The following is a 24,870-nucleotide window of genomic DNA, read 5'->3' on the forward strand; positions in this document are numbered from 1 at the left end:
AGTCACACTCTGTCTCTCTCTCGCCCAGTGAGAACAAAATTACCCCACTGTAAAAATGCAATGAGTGAGCAGCATACATTTTAGGAGATAAATGTAATAAAAAAAAAGGTCTGAACTGGTTATGAACTGCCCAGTAAAATAAATTATATTACTTTATATAAGTTTAAATAGTCACACTCGGTCTCTCTCTCGCCCAATGGGAACAAAATTACCCCATTGTAAAAAATGCAATGAGTGAGCAGCATACATTTTAGGAGATAAATGTAATAAAAAAAAAGGTCTAAAAACTGTAGGGCTATACAAAGAGATCTATGTTTGGTTTTTGCCCACTAAAAATGTGTACAATTGACCAATTTACTCATGGAACTGCATTAAGATCTCCATATCTGTGGAAATTAACCTTGAATCTTAAAAATTAAGATGCCCAAAGAAAAGTAATACTTCTTGAGTTACAGCCATACACACTTAAGGCAACAGACTTAAAGTCAACAGATTTACTAGACCAACCAATCTGTTTAGGCTATTTAATTTATTTCTTTATTCTACTGTACTTATTTGTACTATCATTTGCTATTTGTTATTTTATTACTGATTGTTTAGGTGTCACTTTTTGGTAAATCTAGTTCAACAATTAAAAAATAAAAGCCCCCCTGTGTCAGCTATTATAACAAAATGAGCCACATTTTCATTTTACAAATGATCTGTGGTGGTATGGCAGTTTTCCCCATGGTATAGAAACATAGATATTTTTCAAGATATTGCATCGAAGTTGGAAATTCTCGTATTGTGACAACACTACTACATACAACTTGAACGTTCTCTCTAAAAAAATCTTAGACTGAAATCTACATTGATCTATTGGCTGTCAGGCATCTTTTTTGGAGAAAAAATAATTCCATATGACTTGCATGCCACTTGTTTGGATGAGCACCTAGAGTTCACTGTAGTGGTGTGCAACTATGCCATCAAAAAAAAAAATTATATATATTGCTGTCCACTGTAGGTGACATCTATGCGTGAAAGGGTAAATTCTGACAATTGAAAAATTGCCAAGGCAAAGCTCTAAGTTTGGCTGCTGGCTCTAAACTAAGGGGTTCACAATGTTCGTGGGCACACTAATAAAAGCCTGTTTGTTCTCGTCAATACATCATGAGCAGCCCAACTGCATGGTTTTAGAAACCCTTCTTTCAGAATGGGGGCTGAAGAGAACTCCCATCTGCCTACACATCAGTGAGGGACAAAACTTGCTCAGGCTCTGGTTAAAGCAGAAAGCCTTCCCAGAAGGACCATTAAAGGGCTGCTTCACCTCTGGAAAGATGAGTGTATTTAAAATGGATGATCACTTGTTTAGCGTTCATGTAAACACTACATTCAGATTCACCAATCGGAATGAATTCATTTCGACTGAAACAAAAGGTGTGCATGTAAACAATGAATGGCGATTGCAGAAAGCAAAAGCTGAATCCCGGAAATCGACGGATGCCTCACATGTGAGGAAAAAAAGAGGATGCATGGTAACCCCTAATACTCAGCTTTCTCCAAATAAGTTACTCAGCTTTCTCCACAGAACAAGAGCCTGCTAGCTTAGCTTCCAAAAAATGATGGCTGACACTTGTACATTCTGTGAGTGAGATCCGACCCTCTATGAGATCCCACTTCCCACAGACGCTGTACTTCGTCAACAATGGATACAATTTATGTTTGATTATGTTCCTGAAAATGACGATCGTAATCTAGCTCTCTGTGCTGCACATTTTACGGAAGACAGCTTCCAGAATCTTCACGAGTTCAACACCGGATTCAACAAGAAACTGTTACTAAAACGTGAAGCAGTTTCAACTTTAAAACCAGAGGCAGCAGTTGTTGGGCCACAACCTGCAAGTAGGCTAAGACTTAATCATTTTAAAATGTATTTTCATGTATAATTCCAGACGTAGCCTTGCGTTTTTTTTTTTTTTTAAATGCTAGCACTGGCGCCACCATAGGCTACTAGTAATGTTATTGTGTCTACGACAAACGCGTACAAACATTATGGACCTGAATTTTGTATAAGTACTAATGTTTTAAACGTATTTTTCATGTATATGCTTTATGACGTTATTTTCGATTTGATCAAGAACGTAAACTAAATCTTCATCAGAGTCCAGGACTCTGATGAAGATGTAGTTTGACAATCGAAATGTTAGTCAAGTTTTGCGCCTTTAATAAATTTGTTACCAAGAAGATTTTTGCACTGGTGATTCTCCCTTTCTGTATATTGCATGGATTTATAATACATAATGCATTTGGTTCATTAAAGCTAGCTAATACATCCTTCTTTACAGATGGGACTTGAAAAGTGTTGCCAATGAAACGTACATATGTTTCTAGGTTATAGCAAACAAAACCTGTAATATTTTCTGTATAGAGTTTTAATTTATTCATATTTATATAATTTACACAATTTCTGTTTTATTGTGGGTGTTATGTTTGTTTTTAATCCAGTGTCCCTTTAAAAAAATATCGGTTATCGGTGTGGTCTAACTAACCTAAATATCGGTATCTGTAAAATCCACTATTGGACGACCTCCGTCCAATTCAAAGCTTAATGCTAAATCATGAACAATCCCATTAAGGATTATATTAAGAAACTCTCATGACAAGCAATATATCATTTGTCAAAACAAAAACAACATTCCTCATGCATTGCCCAAGAACATCTACAGCAGGATTTCTCAAGAGATGCAACAGAATAGTCTTTCTATTTTCTCGATAAACGTCATACACATGATAAATGCAGCACAAACATGCCATTGTGTTGGTTAAGAGTCAGTATGAGACAAAAACAAATCAAACAATGCCTGTATTATTCACATATACCGGTAGTCACAACCGCGAGCATACGCAGGACATATCATCACGGCTAACGTGCTAGCAAAGATAAACTGCACAATGAGGATTAAAAAGAGCTTTAACTAAACAACTCAGCCTTTAATTTCGAAGTTTCACAAGTAAAAACGAAAATTTTACATTCAACTCATGCATATTAGAGTCAGGTGGCCGTTACTCAATGAGATATTTGCACATATTCTCCTGACTGAGGCGTTTTTCTTTCAGTCCCAGGCCAGGTCCAGCCTGCGGTCATCCTACCAGCGTCTCAAATTAACAACATACCACTGTCAACCACAAGGGGTCAAATAACAACACGTCTCAAACGTCAAAGGCCATTTGGACATTTTTTGCAAATTCTAAAAAAAAATATCAGATAAACAACTGGAAAGCGACACGGACACTCACTGGTCTCGAGCTTGTCAATGCTAAACTGGGACGATATCCCTGTTCTAGTGTCACAGTTGCAAAGCGAGCTCAGCGCTTAAACAAGTAACACCAAACTGTACAGAGCACGACTCTCCAAAATACACAGTGTCTCGGCAAGGTTTGGATACGTGCAGTTCCTGTAGCGTTTTTTTTTTTACCTGGAAATCACGTTCTTCGTTGAATCTAGAGAATCTGTCGGCCATTTTCTCTCCCGTTCGCCTCGTCTCCTGCGTTGCGACTTGTTCCTCTGTTGATTGAAACGCCCAGTGAAGTAGGCGGATGAGGGATAGCCCTATGGCAGTGCGCCATTGGTGATTGATGTGCTGGCTGTCCAATCATCTAAGCGCGTCGTACTCCGAACGCATTGGCTTTAGAAGAGATTGTTTTGAACCATAGCTGCTGGTGTTTGTTGTTCACAAAATGAATGGTGCAATGTACGACAACTGTGCATTGATCGCAGAGAAAGGGCCTTGGACACTTTTTCAAATTTTTCACATAGCCTACAACATTTAAAACGTGTCTTGGATTTGTCTAGTAGGCTATTTTATTACTATTTTACATTCTACCTCTGTCTACGAATTAACTAATAGGCTAGTAATTCAACTTTAGTGACAATACACATATTTACTCAGAATGTTTTTATTTTATTATTTCTACCATAGATTTCTACACACGTATCATTCATGTGAATGTTTGTGTCGGCTGTCTTTTGTTAGTACTGTGTGAGGGCCCCCTCTAGTGTCAGGGGGGAAAACATCCCATTGGCTCAAAAAGTTTAAAAGCATTTGAATCAAATGAAAAACTCTTGAATCTCAATCCTCAGCTATAACAGCAAAAAAAAAAAAAGTAGTTTTGTAATGATCTATACAATTTTTTTTTTGTATAGATCATTACAAAACAATTTGTAATTTTTCCAACAATTTAAAGTCAAACAATGTTTTTTTTGTGGTTTTAGTTTGATCAAAAACATGAAAAACGAAATAAATGTATAAAATTGATTGAATAATTTGGTTTTACGTCATTTGATTATAGATCCAATTCTGCATTATCCTTTCCAAGAAAATGGGTCCTTTTTATTGTCTGTATTTCATGGGATGGAATTGTTACAGGAGTTGTTAAAGACATCACGATTCCCAGGCTGGTGGCTGAGTGTGGCCGTTTTTTTTTTTTTTAATTATTTTGGTTTAAACTAGGGCTGTGCAAAGATTAATTGCGATTAATCACATCCAAAATAAAAGTTTATGTTTACATAATATGTGTGTGTGTGCTGTGTATAATTATCTTGTATATATAAATACATATGCATGCATTTATATAGGCCTATATTTAAGAATTATTTGCACATAAATACTATATATATATATATATATATATATATATATATATATATATATAAAATATTTATATTTAAATATAATATAGATTCTGTTTATATAAACAGAATCTATATTATATTTAAATATAAATATTTTCTACATGAATAACAGCCAGTAGGTGGTGCTGTAGACCAAAATATTGACAAAATACCACTAAAACTGAAGGTTATGCACAGATGAAAATGTAACAAAAACGAATAAAAGCAAGTATGTGTGAAAATGTAGTGAAATAATGTAAATGTGACATAACCATATATGGTTATGTCACATTTACATTTTGCAAGATGTAAACAACACTGGTCCAGAAACACTTCCTGTTTCAGTTTGTAACTGTTTTCTTTATTTCACAAACGTGTAAAGAAAACATCTTAAAGATTTTTGTTTAACTTTTTGATTTCAGTTCTGTTGGTTGTATTTTATCCCAGCTTTTATATAGTGTTAAAAAAACTGAAACAGGAAGTGCTTCTGGACCAGTGTTGTTTACATCTTGCAAAATGGTCTATACATTCTATAACTAGGCCTACTACTACTTAACCTAATCCTACTAATAATAAAGTAATACATAAAAAAATAACAATGTTTTCTACATTGTTTGAATTGAGATTTTGGATTTTTGAATTTATTATGGTTGTATTGTGGCTATACTACTTGCGATGTGGCTGAAATTATGCTATTTTCCATACAATATGTATTTTTATTGTATTTTTTTACATTATACCTCTGTTGACGAATTCACAAAACAATTTAGAAACAAACACAACAATATGGCCATTTAACGTAGGCTAAACTAAACCTCATAGCTGCCTTTAGGGAAAGTTCTTTTGATATGAATCTTCAGTCGTGCTGTCACATTCTGTGTGTCATATAGTGAACTGCCTATATCTAGACAACCACTTGAATGCGACTGGAATGCCAGAATATGCTGTCTAGGTAGGGAGCTCACCATACTTTGACACGCAGCCTCGGTCTTCCTGTCTCAGGCTACCAGAAGAGCTCGACACCGTTCGACACAAGACCATTCTCCTACTTCATTAAGTTCAAATAAGGTAAGTCCCCTTAACTTTACTGAATTACCCTTATACGTTAGTGTCCGTCAGGAACGAATGCCTTTAATTCCTATACCAGCTGAATTCGCTAAATTTAGTTTCAGAGTATTTTCTCCCTGATTTGTGCGAAATGGCGGCTTGAAGAAGGAAGTTAAAGCTCTTCTTTCTTTCATCGTTTTAAAACGTTTAATGCAAAATGTCATGGCGGCTTTCAAAATATTGTTAGTAGGCTACTATAAATGTCTAATAAATAATTGATAAAATAGTCGTTAATTTGTGAAAACGAGCACACATCTGTTGTATGTAAAATGTCAGACAAGTTAGCCTAACGTTAGTTTTGTTTTTCCTCAATATTATGTGTGGCATATTCATTATATAGCATATATATCAAATTGCTCATCTTTAACAGTTACATTGAGTGTGCGAGCGAGCGAGCGTGCGTGCGCGTGTAATGGTAATGATACAGTAATAATACATAAGTTACTAGCTCATTCCCTTCATGTTACAGTACAAGAGTGCAGATGTCTATTATCATGTGTTTAATGTCTAATAAAGAACGCATTTCTGTAATGCTATGGAAATAGTATCTCATAGCAACAGCACTTAAATGTATTCTGTGTCTCTTGGTGGCAATTGGGGGCCCCTGCCAGTTATTCAGGGGTCTGTTTGCAGTGGGATGATCCACAGATTCAAGTATTGCAGGCCTCCAGTCCCTTAGTTTAGTCTTTTGAGCAGGACCTACTCAGGCCAAAAGCATCCTGTTCATGTGTGTCGGCGTGGATGAGTCACGCCTAATCTCTAAAACAATAATGTGAGTGTGTTAAAGGCAAGACACTACAGGCAAAAATGTTACTTCAAAAAACTCTTTCTGGCTGTTGTTGACATTCGTGGAGTGATAAAATTAGTTACTATAGTAGTATTTCGAAATGTTCTCTGTAAACGCCTCTATTTTGAGATATCTAATATGTAAACAAAATGAAACGAGAATTCTGAACCTTGCTGTATGTTCAGATTTTTGTTGTGGACATGTATGCAAATTTGTGTACAATTAGATACCTCCTCATTTGCATATTTAAGCATAGCAGAAAACTTGTAATACAAAATGTAGCTAACGTCTGTGATTGAGGAAGAATGGTTATTAGTTCATTTTGATTTTCGTGTTTCAACCAGTTTAGGCTTCCGTCCATCTTATCTTTGAATGAGTAAACAAGCGAAAAGAAAAGTTTAGTGTTAAAGTGATAAAAACTATAAGGACTTAAAGGTAATTGGTTTGTTAAGCAAATACACTACAGTTAATGACTGGTCTTTCAAACACAGTCATTGTGAAGTGGACATTCCCGTTGGTTAAACCGATTTGTTTTGTCACAGACTTCAGCGGTTAAAGGCTGTCATTATAGCTCTTAGCATGTGTGTTCTCCTCCTCGGCCCCGTCCCTGGCCTCAATACCACACTGTTCCTGTTCAACATCTACACTTCCGTATGCCATGGCCTGTTGAATCCACTGTCTGTCATTTTGTGTATTCTTCCTCTTCTGCCTGTCATTCTGCGCTCTCACTTCTGCAAAAAAACCAACAACCTTTTATCCTGTTGATAATTACAGGCTGTGAGTTTTGACCATGGTTTTGACGAGTTGATGAAAAGCTAACGTCCAATAACGAGTTTTTGTCTGTTACAAGCCAAACCGCACTGTTTCCCTGAACTGTTATTAGACATGACAAATTCAAGGTGTGGCTTAACTCCCAGTTCTGTAGTAGCCTGAACATAATTGACTGTGACAAATGTTTGCAGTGGGAAATTTGATTTGCAAGTTATGTTTTCTCACTTTCTGTGGCTTTGAATAATAGATAGATAGATGTGTGACTGTAATGCAAATATTAGAAAGACATAGCTACAAAAAAGTTGGGATTGTTGGTCAGAAGTTTTTGAAAGTCTCCTATGCTTACACCAAGGCTGCGCTTATCTTATCAAAAATACAGTAAAAACTGTACTATTCTGAAATATTATTACAATTTAAAATAATTTGTTTTCTATTTTAATAATAATTATTTTCTATTTTAATATATTTTAAAATGTAGTTTATTGCTGTGGTGGGCTGGTGGCAAAGCTTAATCAACATTCTTATAATTATTAATGTTAAAAACAGTTACGTCGAAATATTTTTTCCCTGAATTCTTTGATGAATAGAAAGATCACAAGTAACAAGTAAGATCAGAAGTACAGCATTTATTCAGTTATTTAAAAAGAAAAATGTAAACACTACATTTCAATACATTTCGATAGTCCACTTGACTTTAGACATTCTACTAATTGTAGGAACCATTGCAATGACATTTCAACTCTCATTAATTTGCAACTAAACGTCAACACTCTCATTGCAGTATTAATGGACTGTTAGGTTGGGGTCAGTGGAAATGACATGTAATTTCAAGATTCAGTAGAATGAATGTCTGTTGGATGAGCATCAAAATAAAGAGTTGGCTGATATGAAGCAGACAGTCTGTGATGACTGCTAGTTGACATGAAGTTGCTAGGTTACTTATAGTCAACAGAATGTCTAAAGTCTTACTGAATTTTAATCAGTAATGTATCTTGCCATAAAATGAATGTTCCAGCTCCATTTCTTTCAAAGAGAAAATAGATCTGTAACGGAATGATGTTGTTTCAATATGCAGTAGTGTATTGACATACTTTTCATCTGACAAGATAATTGTAATTTAAAGAACATTTGGTCAAATCGATTAAAAACAAACAAAATGTTAGTCACAGAAGTCATTCAGGAAGTTTTTTTTTAATCAACTAATTTTTGTGAGAATTGTGGAAATGTGTAATGTTTAATTTTTTTCTATCATTAGCAACATTAAGTAAGGGATATTGTACATCCAGCCGTTCTTTCAAAATAACCCATTACAGGATGACGAGGACCCCGTCATTCTCACAAGAAAGAATTGGGATAGTTCTATCAAAAATGAAGCTTCTGTTATAATTTACTCACCCTCACATTGTTTCAAACCTGTATGAGTTTCTTTCTTCTGCAGAACACAAAATAAGATATTTGGAAGAACTGGTTTCCTCAAAATATTTTATTTTATGTTCCACAAAAGAAAGAAAGTCATACTTTGGAACGGCATGAGGATGAGTAAATAATGACAGAATTCAAATTTTAGGGTGAACTGTCCCTTTAAGTTGATAAACGTCAAAAAAGATATATATAAGGAGACAAAAATACAAACTCCCAGTTAAAGAACAAGAGTGTTTCAGGCAGGTGAATGAAGTTACTGAGAGCCTGACTGCTGTCTCAGGAGGAGGAGGAGGAGTGGAGCGCAGCTAGGGGAAATGGGGCTGATTTACGGGAAATCATTCCCATCCAATCAGAGCGCTCAGTCTCAACATGGCAGACAGCCAGTGGGATCAATCGTCAGAGGTGCACGCTGACTAATGAAGAGAGAGACAGATAGAGAAAGAGAGAGAATGGGAAGGACCGGGCTCGAGTGTTAGTAAACTCTCTGCATTTGGAGCTGTATTTAAAAAGCGGTATGTTTTCTTCTCTCTCTTTTGCTTTTTCTTGTGTACAAGATACAAATGATACTATTTGCTAATCACCATGGATTGTAATGAAAAGAACTGTCAGTCTCTGCTGGGGTTTCATGTGATCATGCTGTGTATGTGTGTAACTGGTCGTGGTGTGAGGAACATTTGAAGAACAACAAGTTACTCGACTGCATGACTTTGTTGCAGCATATTTTCCATTGCTTATGTTTGAAACGCTATGAGATGATTTTTATGTTCCCACACTGCTGTGAGTGCTCTCTGAAGTCATTTTGGTGATGTAACAGCTTATTAGCTATCAAAATGGAGGATTCAGCTCCTTGCAGCCAATAAGCCGTTGGCAGTATCTACACACTGTACACAGATGACGTTGGTTTTAGATGGAGGCCTGTTTTCTCTTAGTTCAGAGGTATAAAAGCTGCAGAGAGAGAGAGGGAAAGGGAAAGAGAAAGGGAGAGTGTGGGACAGATTAACTGGGGTCATATAAAGGCGTACTGATGCAACATGGTGCAACTGTGTGAGAGCGTGCAGAGTTTCTTCAGGCTGTGAAGATCTTTCCAACTGAACAGAAGAACTTGTTCAGGATTTTGTGCATTCATATGATTAAAAGCTTTTTGTTTCACTATGAAGAAAAGAAATGTATTTTTTGCATGTTGGACTAATTTTATAGCCTATGTAACAATAATTTTACTGTAACAAACACTTGATTTTCTTACGAAAATGTGCTGAGGGTGGTTGTGAAATCAAACTTTGTGATATCAAGTTTGGCCCAGATGCCGTTGACATAACTGAACAAGCCCAAACTTGATTTTACGTCTTAAAATGTATAGTAACAAAATAAATCAATAACTTCTAACTTTTCAGCTTGTTTTTCAGCAGTGTTTTCAGCCTCAAAACATGCTCAAAATCGAATTTCTTCTAAATTTGAAAGGTTTTCTTTTCTATCAAATTATATCAATTGACAGAATTTTCCTTTTTGGGTCAACTAAGGCAAGGCAAGGGTGATATCACTCTTATCTGCCACTAATAAACGCTTTACTGTATTTCCAAACAACAGGGAAGTAGAACAAAAAAATAACCACACCGTCAGCATTTGAAAATGTATCATCGACCAATCACAAGGAAAAAGATTGTCTTGATGCCTCCCATATATCCGCATTGAAGTAGTGAGAAATAGTCACTGATGTTTGGTTTGTGATCACAAGCCAACTTACTTTTATAACTCATCAGAGATAAAGCTCTGATATTATGTTCTAAATAGGTGAGTCCTTAGTTACAGTCTGATTATAACACTTTTAATCTTGTTTTTTTTTTTACAACATGATCTTCAGACAGTTGCGCAGAGCACACCTTCATTTCGATAAGCAGAAGGTTCATGTTACGCCCACAGCAACTCTTGAGGAGCAGGAAGTGTTAAAGTGAAGAATAGAGTCTTTGTGTTTACTGAAAATACTTAGAGCAGTGTCCCTTCAACAGGTACAAAGTTCAGGCTTCATGACCAATCACTGTTAGGATGAAGACTAAATAAATTTGCCTCACCTCATTTAGCTGAAAGAAAATACCATCCCCTGCCAGTTAGCGTAACCAGCACCAGTTAGTGAGGGCCAGGTGTGTGGGATCTTTTTCCACGGAGCAGTTACGATCTTTCTACGTGTGTGCGTGAGAAGAAAAAAAAAGAGAATTTCTTTTTAAGATTTTCTTTTTTTCTTTTTCTTTTTTCTTTTTAAGAAAGACTCTATTTAAGATTCACAAGGTTTAGTGATATGCATTTAATGTTACTGGGCAATATGAGACTTGAAAATTAATTTATTGATCTATTTTTTTGTTTTGCAGAATTTCAAGATGCCGTCTCAGAGAATTTTGAACTCCACTGTCCCGTTCTCCAACATGGGTCAAAGTGATAGCAAAGCTCGAAACTGTCTCGGCTCGAACCTGTTCTCTCACACAGAAAGCAAAGAAGGAGAGCTGGACAAAATGGGTCCGTTGAAAAATACCTTCTTGCGGGAGGTCATGTCTCAGGGAACTGCCAAACATGAGTGGATAGACGGGACAGAGAAACATTCCATTATCGCACAGGCAGAATGTAAGTACTGCGATGATAATTTCTGATGATAGTTTTTCCGAATATATTTGGGCTTAATGGTTTCTCTGTTTTCATAGGTGAGTCCCAGGATTCGCAGGAGTTCTGCCCCAATGGCAGGTAAAAAACCTGTGACTGTCCCACAAACACATGTTTCATTATGTATTCTTTTAATACCAGGAATTAATTTATCACTACAACTTACATATATTTTCATAATTTCAGCCACAAAAATGGGCCACGTGTTATGTCCTCCATATCGTCTGTTGGCTCCGTTTGTCGCAGTCGGCCCAGAAAGAAACGTCGTAAGAGACAGCGGCGGAGACATGGTGAGAAGGACAGTCGATCGAGTGAGTTTGTGGAAGTCACCGGAGTGCCGGAGCAGGACAGCGGCGAGTGCCTGTCGTCATCTCTCATTCAGGTTAGACTGAATGAATTTTAATTTGTGTAATTTTCATATATGCGATATATGCAACAGCTTTGTTCCAAAGCCTAGTGTGCTGCCATGATGTTTGCTGTCTAGATAGGCAGCTAGCCAGCTACCCTCAAAGAAAGTATCAACATCCTCTTTCAAGCACAATAACTATTTGCTTCTTAAGTTGTGTTATATACCAAATACTGTTTCCGCCTCCACTGTGTTTTAAGTGAGAATACCGTCCAAAACAGCAGTGAATGAGCAGAATTCATTTAAAGCAGAACTAAGTAACTTTTTTTACCTTAACTGAACAGCTTTGGAGTCATTGTAATGTTAATATTACTGATTTCGTGTTGAATGGTGATCATCTCGCACCCCCCTGGTGCCTGTGAGCCGCAAAACCACCCTTGCAACTTTAGGCCGGCGGCTCGCCGGCCTCAGTGTTAGGAAGTATCGTGAGATTTCAGGTCTCGCGAGGTAACGAATTGCTTTACGGCACTATACGCGCACACGCATGCGTACACGTCCCCATCCATCCAGGAGCCGGCTAGCTATAAGAAAAAGGTAACGCTAGATATTGAATTCTTCACGTTTTCGTGATGGCTGATGTAAAAGAAGAAGAAGAAAGCTCAGAAGTGTTTATCAGAGGAACAAAGAAAGAGAAAACGGACCGGCTTTTTCAGAATAGAGAGAACTGAAAGAAAGTGAAGCCTGCAAAACCGATGCTGACCTGGCCTTCTTGCTGTTGCACTTGTAAGTATCTTTATAATAAACTGTGTTTAATGTTTGTATTTCTTGTAATTGTGACCTCGGGAGTCGGGATGTTTGCTATTGTCTGTTTTTTTTTTTTATTATTATGCTCGCTGTCTGTTACCGGTGTTGTGCCTAATTTCGACCCCCTGCCAAATTATTACCCCCCTCGTTGAAGTCAGTGCCTGATTGCCTAATCCCAACCCCGCCCCTAATCTTAACCCCTCCCCCACATCTAATCCTAAACCTACCAATACTAGGGGGGTAATAATTTGGCGGGGGTCGAAATTCGGCACAACACCGGCTTACTAGTACGTTAGATGTTAGCATTTTCATTAGCAAACAAACTTGTTTTCTGTAAGTAAGTGTTTTGTCCGTTCCTCTAGCAGGGTTTATTTGTGTTTCTCAGATCGCCTATAAATCGATATGAAATTCTACAAATTATGCATTAGTTTAGCTTTTCGTCAGCCTCAGAATTAGTAACGTTATACTGTGCTGCTGACTTGATATATAATGCATAAACCGACACGAGAGCAGCTAGCTAATAATGCAACTTTTTTATATTTATTTACCCGCATTTACACAAACAGAACTATAAGTAAACGAGAAATTGCATTGCAACTTCACACATGCAACTCCATCTGTGCTAGTTTGACCTTGTGTATAAATGATATGTTGATAAAAAAATTGATACATTTTCTTTTTCCTTTTTAGCTACAAGCGTTGGCAAGTGTTATCAACTCCGAGGCACCCCAGACCACCAGTACCACCGGTCTCAAGCTTCAATAATAAAATAAACAATCTTGTAATAAACAAATTAAACGTGTTTGACTTTCTTTGGTCAATCGTTACGATAGACAACTCGGATCACCAGAAAAATGATATAAGAATGTAACGTAACATGTATTTTGATAATGCATAATCAAAGTAGCTATAGCTGTAGGCTAAACTAAAAATAAATAAATAGCGGAAATATTTCTTATAGTATTATTGATTTTTAACCATAATGTTACTGATAACGTTTGGTAACACAATAAAAATATACACTATCTCAACATTTGAATAATATTGTTCTGAGAATCATACATACCTCAGTGGACATGGCTCGGGCGTCAGTTTTGTTTGAAATGTGCTGGGGACAGAGACGCATTCGGAAGGGCATTTTCAAAAGTGCTGGGTAACGCATTCATTCTTTTTTTCTCTTTCGAGTAGGTAATGTTTTGAAAGACGATGTCCTGTAGCTTCCTGATGCACATAAATAAAAATGAGCACAATGTCCGAGTATAGTGGGTATATAGAAAATATTCGCCCTTGATATGTACAGTGATGGTCCGTCCAGAGGTAGAATTCCGCACTCGAATAGTTTTTATTTCCCCCTCATCAAAACCAATAATGTTTATCAGTGGTTGAATTGATATAATGTTTATCAGTGGTTTTATATGTTTTGATGAGTGGGGAAAAATATACGAGAGAGGAATTAGAAACCATGAGAAAAAGGGACACGTTTGTGTGCATTTTGATTTGTGATTTCACCGGAAAGAATCTCCGCAACGGATTGAAGCGCGTTTCTGAGAGAAGCCAACACATTTCAGTGCTAGATTGCCTGTTATTTAACAAACAAATGAAACGAATGCTGTTAACTGGAGATGTTTTATTTGCATTGGTACATCTGTGCCGCGAGATGTTTCAAAAATGGTGGGGACAAAATCCGTTTGTTCGCCGGCTTCTCTGAAAACAAATGCACATGGCCTGCCTGAACGAGATGGGAGGGGGAGTTGACAACGAGTTTACGACAGTTTTCTCATATATATATACTCCGAAACTGTAGGGGGAGCTCGAGAGAGAAACCTGCGAGAAAACAGCAAAGAAGTTTCCAGTCTTACTGAGCGCTGCTTTAAAGCACACTTTAAAGCGAAGCATTTAAAACTCTGAAAATACTGTGTACTGAACACCAATATTTTAACAGTTCAGAAAAGATGATTCGCTGTCTGGCCAACTGAGATGTCAGTATATAGAAAAAGATGAATGATTTTTAGCACACCAAGAGTGTTTATTAGAACTGTATGTTGTTTGATTTTGGCATTTGATAGAGCGTTTGGAGCCGAAAAAGATCAGACAAAACAAGCAGATTATGATAACTATAGCTGTGATGTTCTGATGTTTTGCTTTGAGAACATTGTAAAAAAGATGGTCAGTAAGCCACAACAACATGTTTTAACCTTACTTTAACTCAACAAAATAAGTTAAGCAATTTTAATTTTTAATTTAAGTTGAAATGACTTACCATATATAGCCAATGTAACCACATTGGTACAGTGAATAGAGAAGTCCATACAACAACTATAACGAGAACAGTGACGGCACAGATGAACAATATCATTGGAATTCCTTTCAGAACTATTTTTTTTGACCCCAAAAGCTGAACAATAAAAACAGTGACAGCCAATCAGAAAAAGCTTGTGAATTGACGACATAACTGTAATGCACGCTTAGTTTTCATTCTTGGTGTAAACGGTCTGTTAATGCACTAAGCAGTTTAATCTAGAAGAATCTGACATTAGCAGATTATTAGCAGTTGCTAAAACAACAGCATGAAACTAATAAGCTCTGCAAAGCTAATAAACCTAATATTGACTATAATTATATGTGCATTTTTTTATTTTTTATTAAATGACACCCTTTCTATTGACTTTCCTGTAGTGAATAAAAAAATGGTTCTTATGTCTAAAAATGTAACCTAGGCAGGAAGCTCACTATGCTTTGGAACTGAATTTATATTAAGTCTTTTGATTTTATTTAAGACTTAAATGTTGCCTCAGCTATTAGGTGGTTATGTCCCAGAGGAAATCCAGTGATTAGCTAAATACTGAGTCATGTCTTTACCTCTCCCTAGAGGCTTGAATTGCTTAAACTGAGGGACATTTTTACAGACCCCCATTAATCTGCATTGATTTTATACATTGATTTCAAGTGTTGTTCTCACTAATCCAGTCTAGTCACCTTTGTTGTGTCCTCTTGGTTCAGGTTAGAGACCCAGTGTGCATCAGCAATAGTAGCAGTACATACAGCAGCAGTGGCCTCAGCACGGAGAGGGTGTCCGTGCAGGAAACAGAGGGTCCGTCGTACCATCAGTGGGAGACCTCCTGTCAAAGCTATGCGCTAGAGAGTGAGGAGCTGAAGTCTCCACTGAGAAGGAAGATCGAATCCCTGGCGCTTACGGCCCTGAGGGACTATGTTACAACCGAAGAACCCTACTTTGTGCATTGCTTTTTCAAAGATGTGCTGAGAGAGGAGAAGGAGAGAGACGGGGACGAAAGAGAGGAGAGCGACAAGAATGAAGGGATCCTGTTCAAAGAGGTGATTTTAAATGCTAATTAAAATATATGGCGACAGGCATGTTGAAATTGACACATTGATGAACTCAGACCGAAAGTGCGTGATGCGTAGTGATGGGTTCTCTCGCACGCTAAGAATTTACATACGAGTACACAGCCTAAAAGTCATACAAGCACACGCAACCCGACAATACAGATAAAGACAACATAAGAATACTAATACGGAGAGGAAGAGAGAGAAAGAGTGAGAAACACATGCACACTTGCCTGCATGTACACAGCCAGAAGTTGACTTGCGGTCGTCGATTTCCTGTTTTTAATGCGTTCAGCAGTGTTTCATGTTTACCTCACTAGCCTAGTTCTGCTTAGGGAGTTTCCTTTACAAAGAGAAATAAGCAAACAGTCAGAAACATCTTCACACACTTACTGTGCTAGTCTTGTGCTTTAATTTGACTTTTAGAAATTCTAGACATTTTCAGTGATTCTATTGAAACTTCTTTTGTTTAATTATAAAATAAAGATGCATCCGTCAGGGATTTGTCGATATTGAAGCATGGTCATAAAAAAATCATACATATACAGTACTTTGTAAAAAATAAATAAATAAATAAATAAATCACCAAAATAAATCATTGTAGTTTATAAAGTAAATTTAGACATTACAATATTTTTAAGGGACATTATGAAAGATGAAAGACTTTTTATTTTTTTATGTACAGATGCACATCATTTTAGCTATACACTACCATTCAAAAGTTTGACGTCAGTAATGTCTTTAAGAATTTTTTATTTTTTTTTAGCAAATTAAATTGATCAAAACTTACAGTAAAAACATTTATAATTTATATTTCAAATAAATACTGTTCTTCTGATTTCTTTGGTAATCAAAGAATCCTGAAGAAAGCCATCAAAGTTTCCACAGAAATATTAAGCAGCACAGCTGTTTTTAACATTAATAGTAGTAATAAATGTTTCTTGAGCATCAAATCATCATATTATTATGATTTCTAAAGGATCATGTGACACTGAAGACTGAAGTGATTATGCTGAAAATTCAGCTTTGAATTACAGGCATAAATTACACCTTAAAATATATTCAAATAGAAAACTTTAAATTTAAAAAACTTCAAATTTAAATTGTAATAATATTTCACAATGACAATATTATTTCATTTTCTACCGTTTTTGTGATCAAATAAATGCAGCCTTAGCATGAGCATGAGAGACCTCTTATAATTCTATACGGTTTTGTCTTAATACAAAATAAAAGTTGATTTGGGAATCATCACACATGAAAACCAGATTTTCAGTTTGAGATTTACGAAAAGATCACATTTAACAGTTTTGATAGATTATTTGTAAAAATATTGTATTTGTTTTTTAGAGATTAACTTTAGGTGAATGTTAGATGATGACAAATAGTATAACCATATATATTGTAGCATGGCTGGAAGAACACTGTATTGGCCAATCAGCATTGATAACGTCATTGTGCCATTTTTTTAGGGGCTACAACCGGTGAATTTTGAGTACAGAGAGGGACGGGAGTACGAACGCTGTCGATTTGTCAAGCAGGGTTCCTTTGGAGAGGTCTACAGCATTAAAGACAAAGGCACTGGGTTCATGTGTGCCGCCAAAAAGGTATTTCTGACCTCCTTTGTGTCCAGCGTATTCCTCTGGCCTATGGCACTGCTGATATTCAGTTTCATTGATCCTGTGTTTCCAGGTGCCGTTGGTGAGTTTCAGCAGTGAGGAGGTGGGCTCGTGGAGTGCCCTGCGGTCTCCTCAGGTGGTGGAACTTTTTGGGGTGGTTCGTGAAGGTCCGTCCATCATCTTCTTCATGGACCTCAAATCCAGTAAGAACTCAGAATGCGCACTCGTAGACATGCAACAAACAACATCCTTATTTCCTCATCCATTTCTTGGCATCTCTGGTGGAGCGCACACAGAAAGTCTCTAGTGGAAAGATGGAAAGTTTGATCTGCTCTGTTTGCACAGGTTCTCTAGGACAGCTGGTGGAGGAACGAGGCCGCCTGCCAGAGGATCTGTCCCTGCACTACCTTCAGCAAGTACTGGAGGCGCTAAACCACCTGCATAGGAAACGCGTCCTTCACCTGGACATCAAAGGTGTGTGCAGAATATAGGCTGGATAGCTAAAAGGCTTGAAGCATTTGATTGGTTGACAAGAGTTGAAGCTAGGTGGAGTCTAACGCTTGAGGATTTATTCTGTCCTCTCTTCACTAAGCCAGACATAATTTATGTGGAAAGATGACTTGATATTAACATTTAACATTAACATGTCTTCACATCATCTATGTGGAAAATGGACATCCCTTTTTTGATCTCACTTCCTTCAATTGTGTCAGTTATTTGGAAACTGCATACAGAAATGAAAAATCAAGTGAAATGTCATTAATAGGTTAAATGCTGAAGAAATTTTGCTTGTGTCTCCTATTTCAAAGATTTTTTCCTCAGTAAAATGACCAAATTACCCTGGTAATCTCAAATCTCCACGTGAGTTCAGATTTTCCAAGATACCAAAAGTCAGACATCTCAAAATGAACTAGTTTCTCATAACTGAACATTAAAAAGTTTCCAAAATTGTATGTCAGTTCTTCAAGTTACCTCAATGTAAAGTTGATACACACGTGAACCAGTGTTGTTATTGTTAACCAAAACTATTAAAAATTGTTTTCTGTTATCAAAATAAAAATATAAATCAAATAAAAATCATACAAAAAAAAATTATAAAAAATACAAATTAAAAATATTAGATTAAAACCCACAGCTAAATGAAATAAAATAAGCACAAAAATGACAAAAAACAACAACAAAAATAGTAAACCTAATTTAAAACCTAATACAACTAATAAAAAAGACAAAGGCACATAACACAATCACTAAAACTTAAATTAAACTTGAAATGAAAATATAAAAATGAATGCTAATGAATAAATACTTAAAAAGTATTTAAAAAGGAAATAACACAACACAAAAATAAAATAACATAACATTTATATGAACCATAACTGATGGACTTCATTCCTCCTTAGCTATAATAGAGCAGTATATGAGCAATAAAATGGCCTTCAGGTTTAGTTCTGTTCAAGGTTATAGAAAATGACATAAAGCCATAAGCAATCTGAAGAATTACAGATATGCATTTGAAGAATCGTATTCTAATATTGTGTGTTTGTGGCTGGGTTTAGTTGTTTTTCCATAGAATGGGTGAGGCAGACAGCACTTTTGGTGAGAGAGAGATAGCGAGCGAGAGAGAAAGAGAGAGATCAGAGTACATTGTGAGCAACCCGGGGCTGGGAATTTCCCACAGCATGACTCATGTGGTTCAGATTGGGGGGGGGGGGTGTCACTGAAGAAACAAGACACTGATCTGATCGAAGAAGTGACCTTGTTTTATGGATAAGGACACCAGGAGGACATTAAATGGGCAGCTTTATGTCTTTATAATCCATTCAAATTGATTAAGGGTGGTTAAATTCAGTAAAACCAACCTTTTTTACTCTGACATCTACAGCGCCATCTGCTGTTCAAATATTCTACATTTCATTCATAATCAGAGTTTTAATCTTATCTTTTATTTTCTTCAGTCAACAAGTTGTGGTTTGCAATTTAGAAACTAAAAAGTCTGTCTCAATCCTATTTTAACTTTTACTGGAACCGGTCAGTCGCCCCTTTTAGAGTAGAGATTAATGGGAACAGATGTGCCCATTGGAAAACAGCTTGTTATGCTGCTTGATATTGCAAACTGGTACTCCTTACCACATTATTTTAATGTATGGTCGTAATTATACATACATTAGTTTGTAGTGCAAATAGTTTTATCATTTTCTGTGCTTTGTTATTCGGTTAATGAATCTGAAGTCTGGCACATTGCTAGGTTTATAGGTACTGCTCCCATTCTGAAATCTTATCAATAGTTAATTAGTGCCCAGTTTCACAGACAAGGCTTAGTCCCAGACTAAATGCATGTTTGCGCTGTTTAAACTAAAAGCAACTTGCATGTAGATAACCCAAAATATGTCAGTGCCATTCATTTTGCCTCAAGATGCACACCAGTAATTTTTTTTTTTCGCAAGGCACGTTTCAAAAATCCATTCCTTATTAAACTAATGGATAATCCTGGCTTAATCTAAGCCTTGTCTGTGAAGTTAAATGTCAATGTAAAGGCTATGGAAATAATAGCAAAGTATGATCAATTTTAAGCTGAAGCACTATCATTATTATGCATCATCATGATACTCTACTCTTGAGGATGATCTTAAGCTTCAGCCTCCATTCCTCAATCAAAAAGACTCAGTGCAGTGGGGGCTATATATTTATATTTGAATATAGCTTGTTTCACTCAAATACACTACTGTTCAAAAGTTTGGGGTCGAGATTTTGTTCATGTTTTTGAATGTCTCTAATGCTCACCAAGACTGAATTTATTTAATACAGTAAAAACAGCATTATTGACAGCATTTATTTGAAAAATCATTAATACGTCCTTACTGAAGGCAATTTATTTCTTTAGAAAAAACAAAACAAAACAAAAACAACACAACTTACTTGTCCAAGCTGTTCTGAATGGTAGTTTAGCTTTAATGTATTTCTCAGGGCTTTTCCAAGTAATTATTCAGATATATCATTTACTGTATTTTTAGTGTGTGTTCTCATGTTTGTGCTTTATATTCAGCGGATAACGTTTTGCTGTCAGACGATGGGAAAGATGCGTTCCTGTGTGACTTTGGCCATTCAGAGAGATTAGACAAACAAGGGCTTAGTGAGGGTCAGGGTAAGTACCTCAAACATATTTCAAGTGAATATAGACGCATGCATGAGTTGAGCAACTAATTAGGAATGTGTTTAGGGCTGAAAGGCACAGAGACCCATATGGCACCTGAGGTGGTGCTCAGTGAACCCCGCTCTTCAAAAGCAGACATCTGGAGCAGCTGCTGTATGCTTCTGCACATGCTCAATGGCTGTCATCCATGGACACGCTACTATTCCCGTCCACTCTTCCTCAAGGTAGGCTCAATTAAAAATCTTGTAACGAAATGAGGCCTCCCACTTTTAAAGTCACATTTAGTTTTAATCAGTGTTTTATGATGCCTATTTGATTTACATTCACTAAACACTTAAGAAATATTGTTTGTTTGCACGGGGACAGATCGCAACAGAGCCTCCACCACTGAGGGAAATCCCACGTGACTGCAGTTCCAATACGGCTAATATAATAAAAGCAGGACTGCAGAAAGATCCAATCAAACGAGCTTCTGCCAAGGAACTCGCCGTTAAAACTGCTAAAGCACTTAAAGAAGGTACCAATAAAGAAGTGTGCAACACACAAATGTCTGAATATTAAATATACAATTAAAAATGTCTTCAATTTATTTGCAGTCGGGGGACTTCGCAGCCCTGTGAAAGGAGGAACCTATAAGAAGCCACTGGGGAAGCCAGATAAGTCAGACCCCGCCCATTCAGCCACACCCACCCCATCCCACCTCGCCACATCTTCTCATAACTCTAAGCTGCAGTGGATGAGCTCAGAGAAGAAGAAAGAGGGTGATGATGGGGAGCGTAATGACAAACCATATAGGGTAAAGCAGAGGAAAAACGTAGAGGAGACAAGGAACGATGACCACTCTCCTCCGAAGTCACTGCATCACATTCAGGCCACTTCACCTGAGCTGCCAATCATCAATAAAACCAAGCCAGAACAAGAGATGCGGAGACTGGAGATAGGTGAGCAGCCCGTCACATCCGATCATGTGATATTCAATGCAGACTTCAAAAAAAAAAAAAAAAAATTGGATGGTACTGTGTAATATATAACGTGTGGATTCAGAATAACCATCCAATTTCAGATGAGATTTTTTTTTGGACGTGCATCTGGTATTTTATTCTATGCCATATCCCAATTCTGTCAGGATCGCTATCGTCAGATACGATCGGCAATTAGCGGCGGTATGGTTCTGTTCTGGGCGAGAACTCCCTGTGCATCCATGCAGTCTAGCATGGATAAGAGCAGCAATAGCCCCTCTAAGGGTAAACAGAACAGAACCAACATGAATGTATTGCAGATATCATTAATTTCAAGATTTTAAAGTACAACTGAACATAATTGGAGAATTTATTCTGATTCAAGAGGAATCAAAATGCCAAATCCTAACTGGGCGAGAGGAGGAGCTGTGGATGGAGGAGGGTAATTCGCTCCTAATATATAACACTGAAGGAGCAGTATATATGTATACAGTGATAGGTGTCATATTCCTATAGGTAGACGTGGATCAGCTAATGCAAACTTGACTAAAGTGACCTGCCAGAACTGACGCTATGCTTGATAATTAGCATCAGAAATATGTGGATGGAAACAAGCTGCTTGTTAATATTCAACATTCAGTTTGGTCTCTCTCTCTCTCTGCAGATTTTTTCCTGAGTAGTCTCTCCCAGCCTCATTCTGCTGAGATACAGGAGCAGCTGCTCTCTTGTCTCAGTAACGACTGCCTCTCCACTAGAGAATATGGTGACAAAAAGGTAAACCAACCCAGGCATGAAGTTCAGAATGCTGGATATGAGGCAGCCTGTAATTCCTTCTAACCTGATCCTTGTCTTGTAAATAAAATGTAATTAAGAGTGATAGTTAAGACCGAACTTCCTGTCTTCCATCTCACTTTGACCAAAAACAACTTGTTTGAAATTCAAAGGGTTTCACGCCTTTTTTTTTTTCCTCCAGGATTCAGGACGTTGGTCAGTCGGCGCTGGCGATGACGACAGCTCAGGCGTGTTTTCCAACAACAGCCAAGATGTCCAGAGCTTCAGCAGGGACTGGCTCGCCCCCACGCATCAACCTCCGCCCCGCTGCTTTGAGGGTGTGTGAACAAATGCTCATTACTTTAGAGAAATGCAAAGAAAGCATCATTACATAACAAACGGTTTGGCAGTGAAATTTTACAATACTCATTATCCAACATGACATCATGACTTTCAAGTCAAGTAGCGTGTTATTTATACAAATTTTGAGCTATCCGCGTGTATGCGTGTATGTCTACGCCATTAAATGTCGGAGTGATTCCGCGTGTATGTACACGCCGTTAAGTGTCCGAGCGAAACGAAGAAAAATGTAGATCTACATCTGGGGAGTAATATATTTTTTTTCCTAGGATGGTAGGGGAAGACTCATAAATGCCATTAACCCCAGTGACGGGTAGGTTTAGGGACGGGGTTGAGTTAAGTCATATAATTACATATACAGTCAACGGCGTTCATAAACATGCTAATAAGCGATTATGCTTGTTGATAGCACGCCAAAAAACGAAAATACGAATTTGCTTGTCATACATACGCCATTTCATGAGATCAGTCTGTAATATCACTGCATCAAAATATTATGCTATCAAATACACTTTATTTAAAGTTGAATAATAGTATAAATATTAACAAATTAACTTAAAACAATGGCATGTACACTAAAATGTTGTTTACGATAACAAAATTATTTCGTTTATTTTCGTGTTTACGCACTTTTTTATGATGATAACGCGGCTTTTAGCGAAAGTCTTACTGGTTTGGAGCGACATGAGTGTGAGTAAATAATTACTCAGACAGTTTTTTTTTTTTGGGGGGGGGGGTGAACTAATCATTTAATAAAGAAAAAAATATGAAATCAACAGCAGTTTCATTATTATAAACTATATCAGGTCTCGGTCAAATGCACACGTTCCATTTTTAATCACATGTTTGTTTTGTTTTCTTTTGGTATAAACCAGTGCTTTTGTCACATAACTCGATTAACACATTTTTAGATATTTTTAGAAATCATTTATCGTGGCTCATTGTGCCATGCTCACATCTGTTCTTTGTTTATTCAGGGTTAGATGTTTATATCAGGGACTTTGATGGGAAATTTTATCATATTCGGGAGACGCCCAGGGTGAAAGTAGGCCACATTGCAAGAGGAATCAGCGATCAGGTAAACACTGTGTGTGTGTAGTGTTTATGCAAAACACTTTTTTTTTCTGCATTACTCTGTGTTTGCTAGAAAATAATATCTTCTCTCTCGGGCAGATCTCAGAGAACGTGTTCAGTATGCAAACAGAGGATGGTTGCATGGTGCCCCATGACAAAGAGGTCGTAGAGAACGGCCTGTTGCTGCGTTGTGTCCCTGCCCCTGACTCCTGCCACTATAGTCAGTATGGAAACAAGCCTTGCTGCACCCTCGCCCCCGACTGCAAACAACAGTGGAGCTGGAGGATCAGGGAGGGGGTGCTGGAGACGAGAGACTGATCTCTCCATCCTCAATCTGTTTCTGTTCCAGTCAAAATACCTAGTACTGAAGTTGAACTGAACTTGTATTCATGAATCTCATCTGTTAAACTTTTAAACCATTTTTGTATTATTGGTTTACATTCGTATTATTTTGACATAGTTTTAACTGACCATGCAGGTATTTTCTGTGCCGTGTTGTGAAGATCATCATTTCATAATTAACGGCAAGATTGAAAGTCAATCAAGTGAAACTGAAAAGCACTTACGAATTAGTTTACAATATCAATATGGTTGAGCTGTGGGACATTAAGATGAATATCAAAATTGGAAATAATCATGGATCTCCTTGCCATGAGTGGATTATCTGCATTTTAAAGATTTAATAAAAACGAATTCTTTATATTTTTTCGCAGTTGTCTCAATTATCTATGATTGATAATAGATGTGTTCAGTATTGTTGTACTTGAAAAAGCTTATTTATTTAGAAGTCAATCAAATGTCGGAAGTAAAATGATTAGCTGGAACATGTCAACATTAAAAAACATTAACATTACATCAGTGTTATTTTTAGGATTACTAGCTTTTATTTTATTTCAGTTCACTTGTTTTAAGCTTAGTTTAATTTATTTTGCTAAGCTAAGTTTTTTTTTTTAAGAAAGTAATTTTAGTACTTAGACCACTGATATATGATTTATATCATCAGTGACTTGAAACTAATTTCAGTTAATTTCAGTTCAACTTATTTCGGTCTAATATT

At 36.9% G+C, this 24,870-nt stretch overlaps 2 protein-coding genes across 7 annotated transcripts in view; one reads left to right on the forward strand and one right to left on the reverse strand.

Annotated features, from left to right (window-relative positions):
- The window catches only part of gpatch8 (G patch domain containing 8), a 38,929-nt gene extending 35,322 nt beyond the window's left edge, over positions 1 to 3,607 (reverse strand). For 4 of the 5 annotated variants that reach the window (XM_089128689.1, XM_039686553.2, XM_089128692.1 and 1 more), the window contains exon 1: positions 3,456 to 3,519. Coding sequence is in view for 1 of the 5 variants with exons in the window: in XM_039686550.2 (XP_039542484.2) it covers positions 3,456 to 3,500 (45 nt within the window). In the remaining 4 variants the exon portion in view is untranslated. Of the gene's footprint in view, positions 1 to 3,455 lie in introns of all 5 variants that reach the window. The other variant, XM_039686550.2, reaches the window with a different exon arrangement.
- A 1,977-nt stretch (positions 3,608 to 5,584) lies between these two features.
- Positions 5,585 to 24,515, forward strand: map3k14a (mitogen-activated protein kinase kinase kinase 14a). 2 transcript variants are annotated; one of them, XM_039686519.2, is made up of 16 exons: positions 5,585 to 5,719; positions 11,099 to 11,348; positions 11,426 to 11,465; positions 11,571 to 11,766; positions 15,535 to 15,867; positions 17,352 to 17,486; positions 17,572 to 17,701; positions 17,844 to 17,972; positions 20,542 to 20,640; positions 20,716 to 20,873; positions 21,016 to 21,166; positions 21,246 to 21,590; positions 22,273 to 22,382; positions 22,582 to 22,717; positions 23,717 to 23,817; positions 23,913 to 24,515. In XM_039686519.2, exons 2-16 carry the CDS (start codon positions 11,108 to 11,110, stop codon positions 24,129 to 24,131), a joined length of 2,523 nt encoding a protein of 840 aa, XP_039542453.2. In that variant the 5' UTR covers positions 5,585 to 5,719; positions 11,099 to 11,107; the 3' UTR covers positions 24,132 to 24,515. The 2 variants fall into 2 exon arrangements, with proteins under 2 accessions (XP_039542453.2, XP_039542454.2); XM_039686520.2 differs by lacking the exon at positions 5,585 to 5,719 and adding an exon at positions 9,116 to 9,250.
- The last annotated feature ends 355 nt before the right edge of the window (positions 24,516 to 24,870 follow it).

Source organism: Pimephales promelas, chromosome 3 (assembly GCF_988280905.1).
Source record: "Pimephales promelas chromosome 3, fPimPro1.hap1.1, whole genome shotgun sequence".
NCBI classification, from domain to species: domain Eukaryota; kingdom Metazoa; phylum Chordata; class Actinopteri; order Cypriniformes; family Leuciscidae; genus Pimephales; species Pimephales promelas.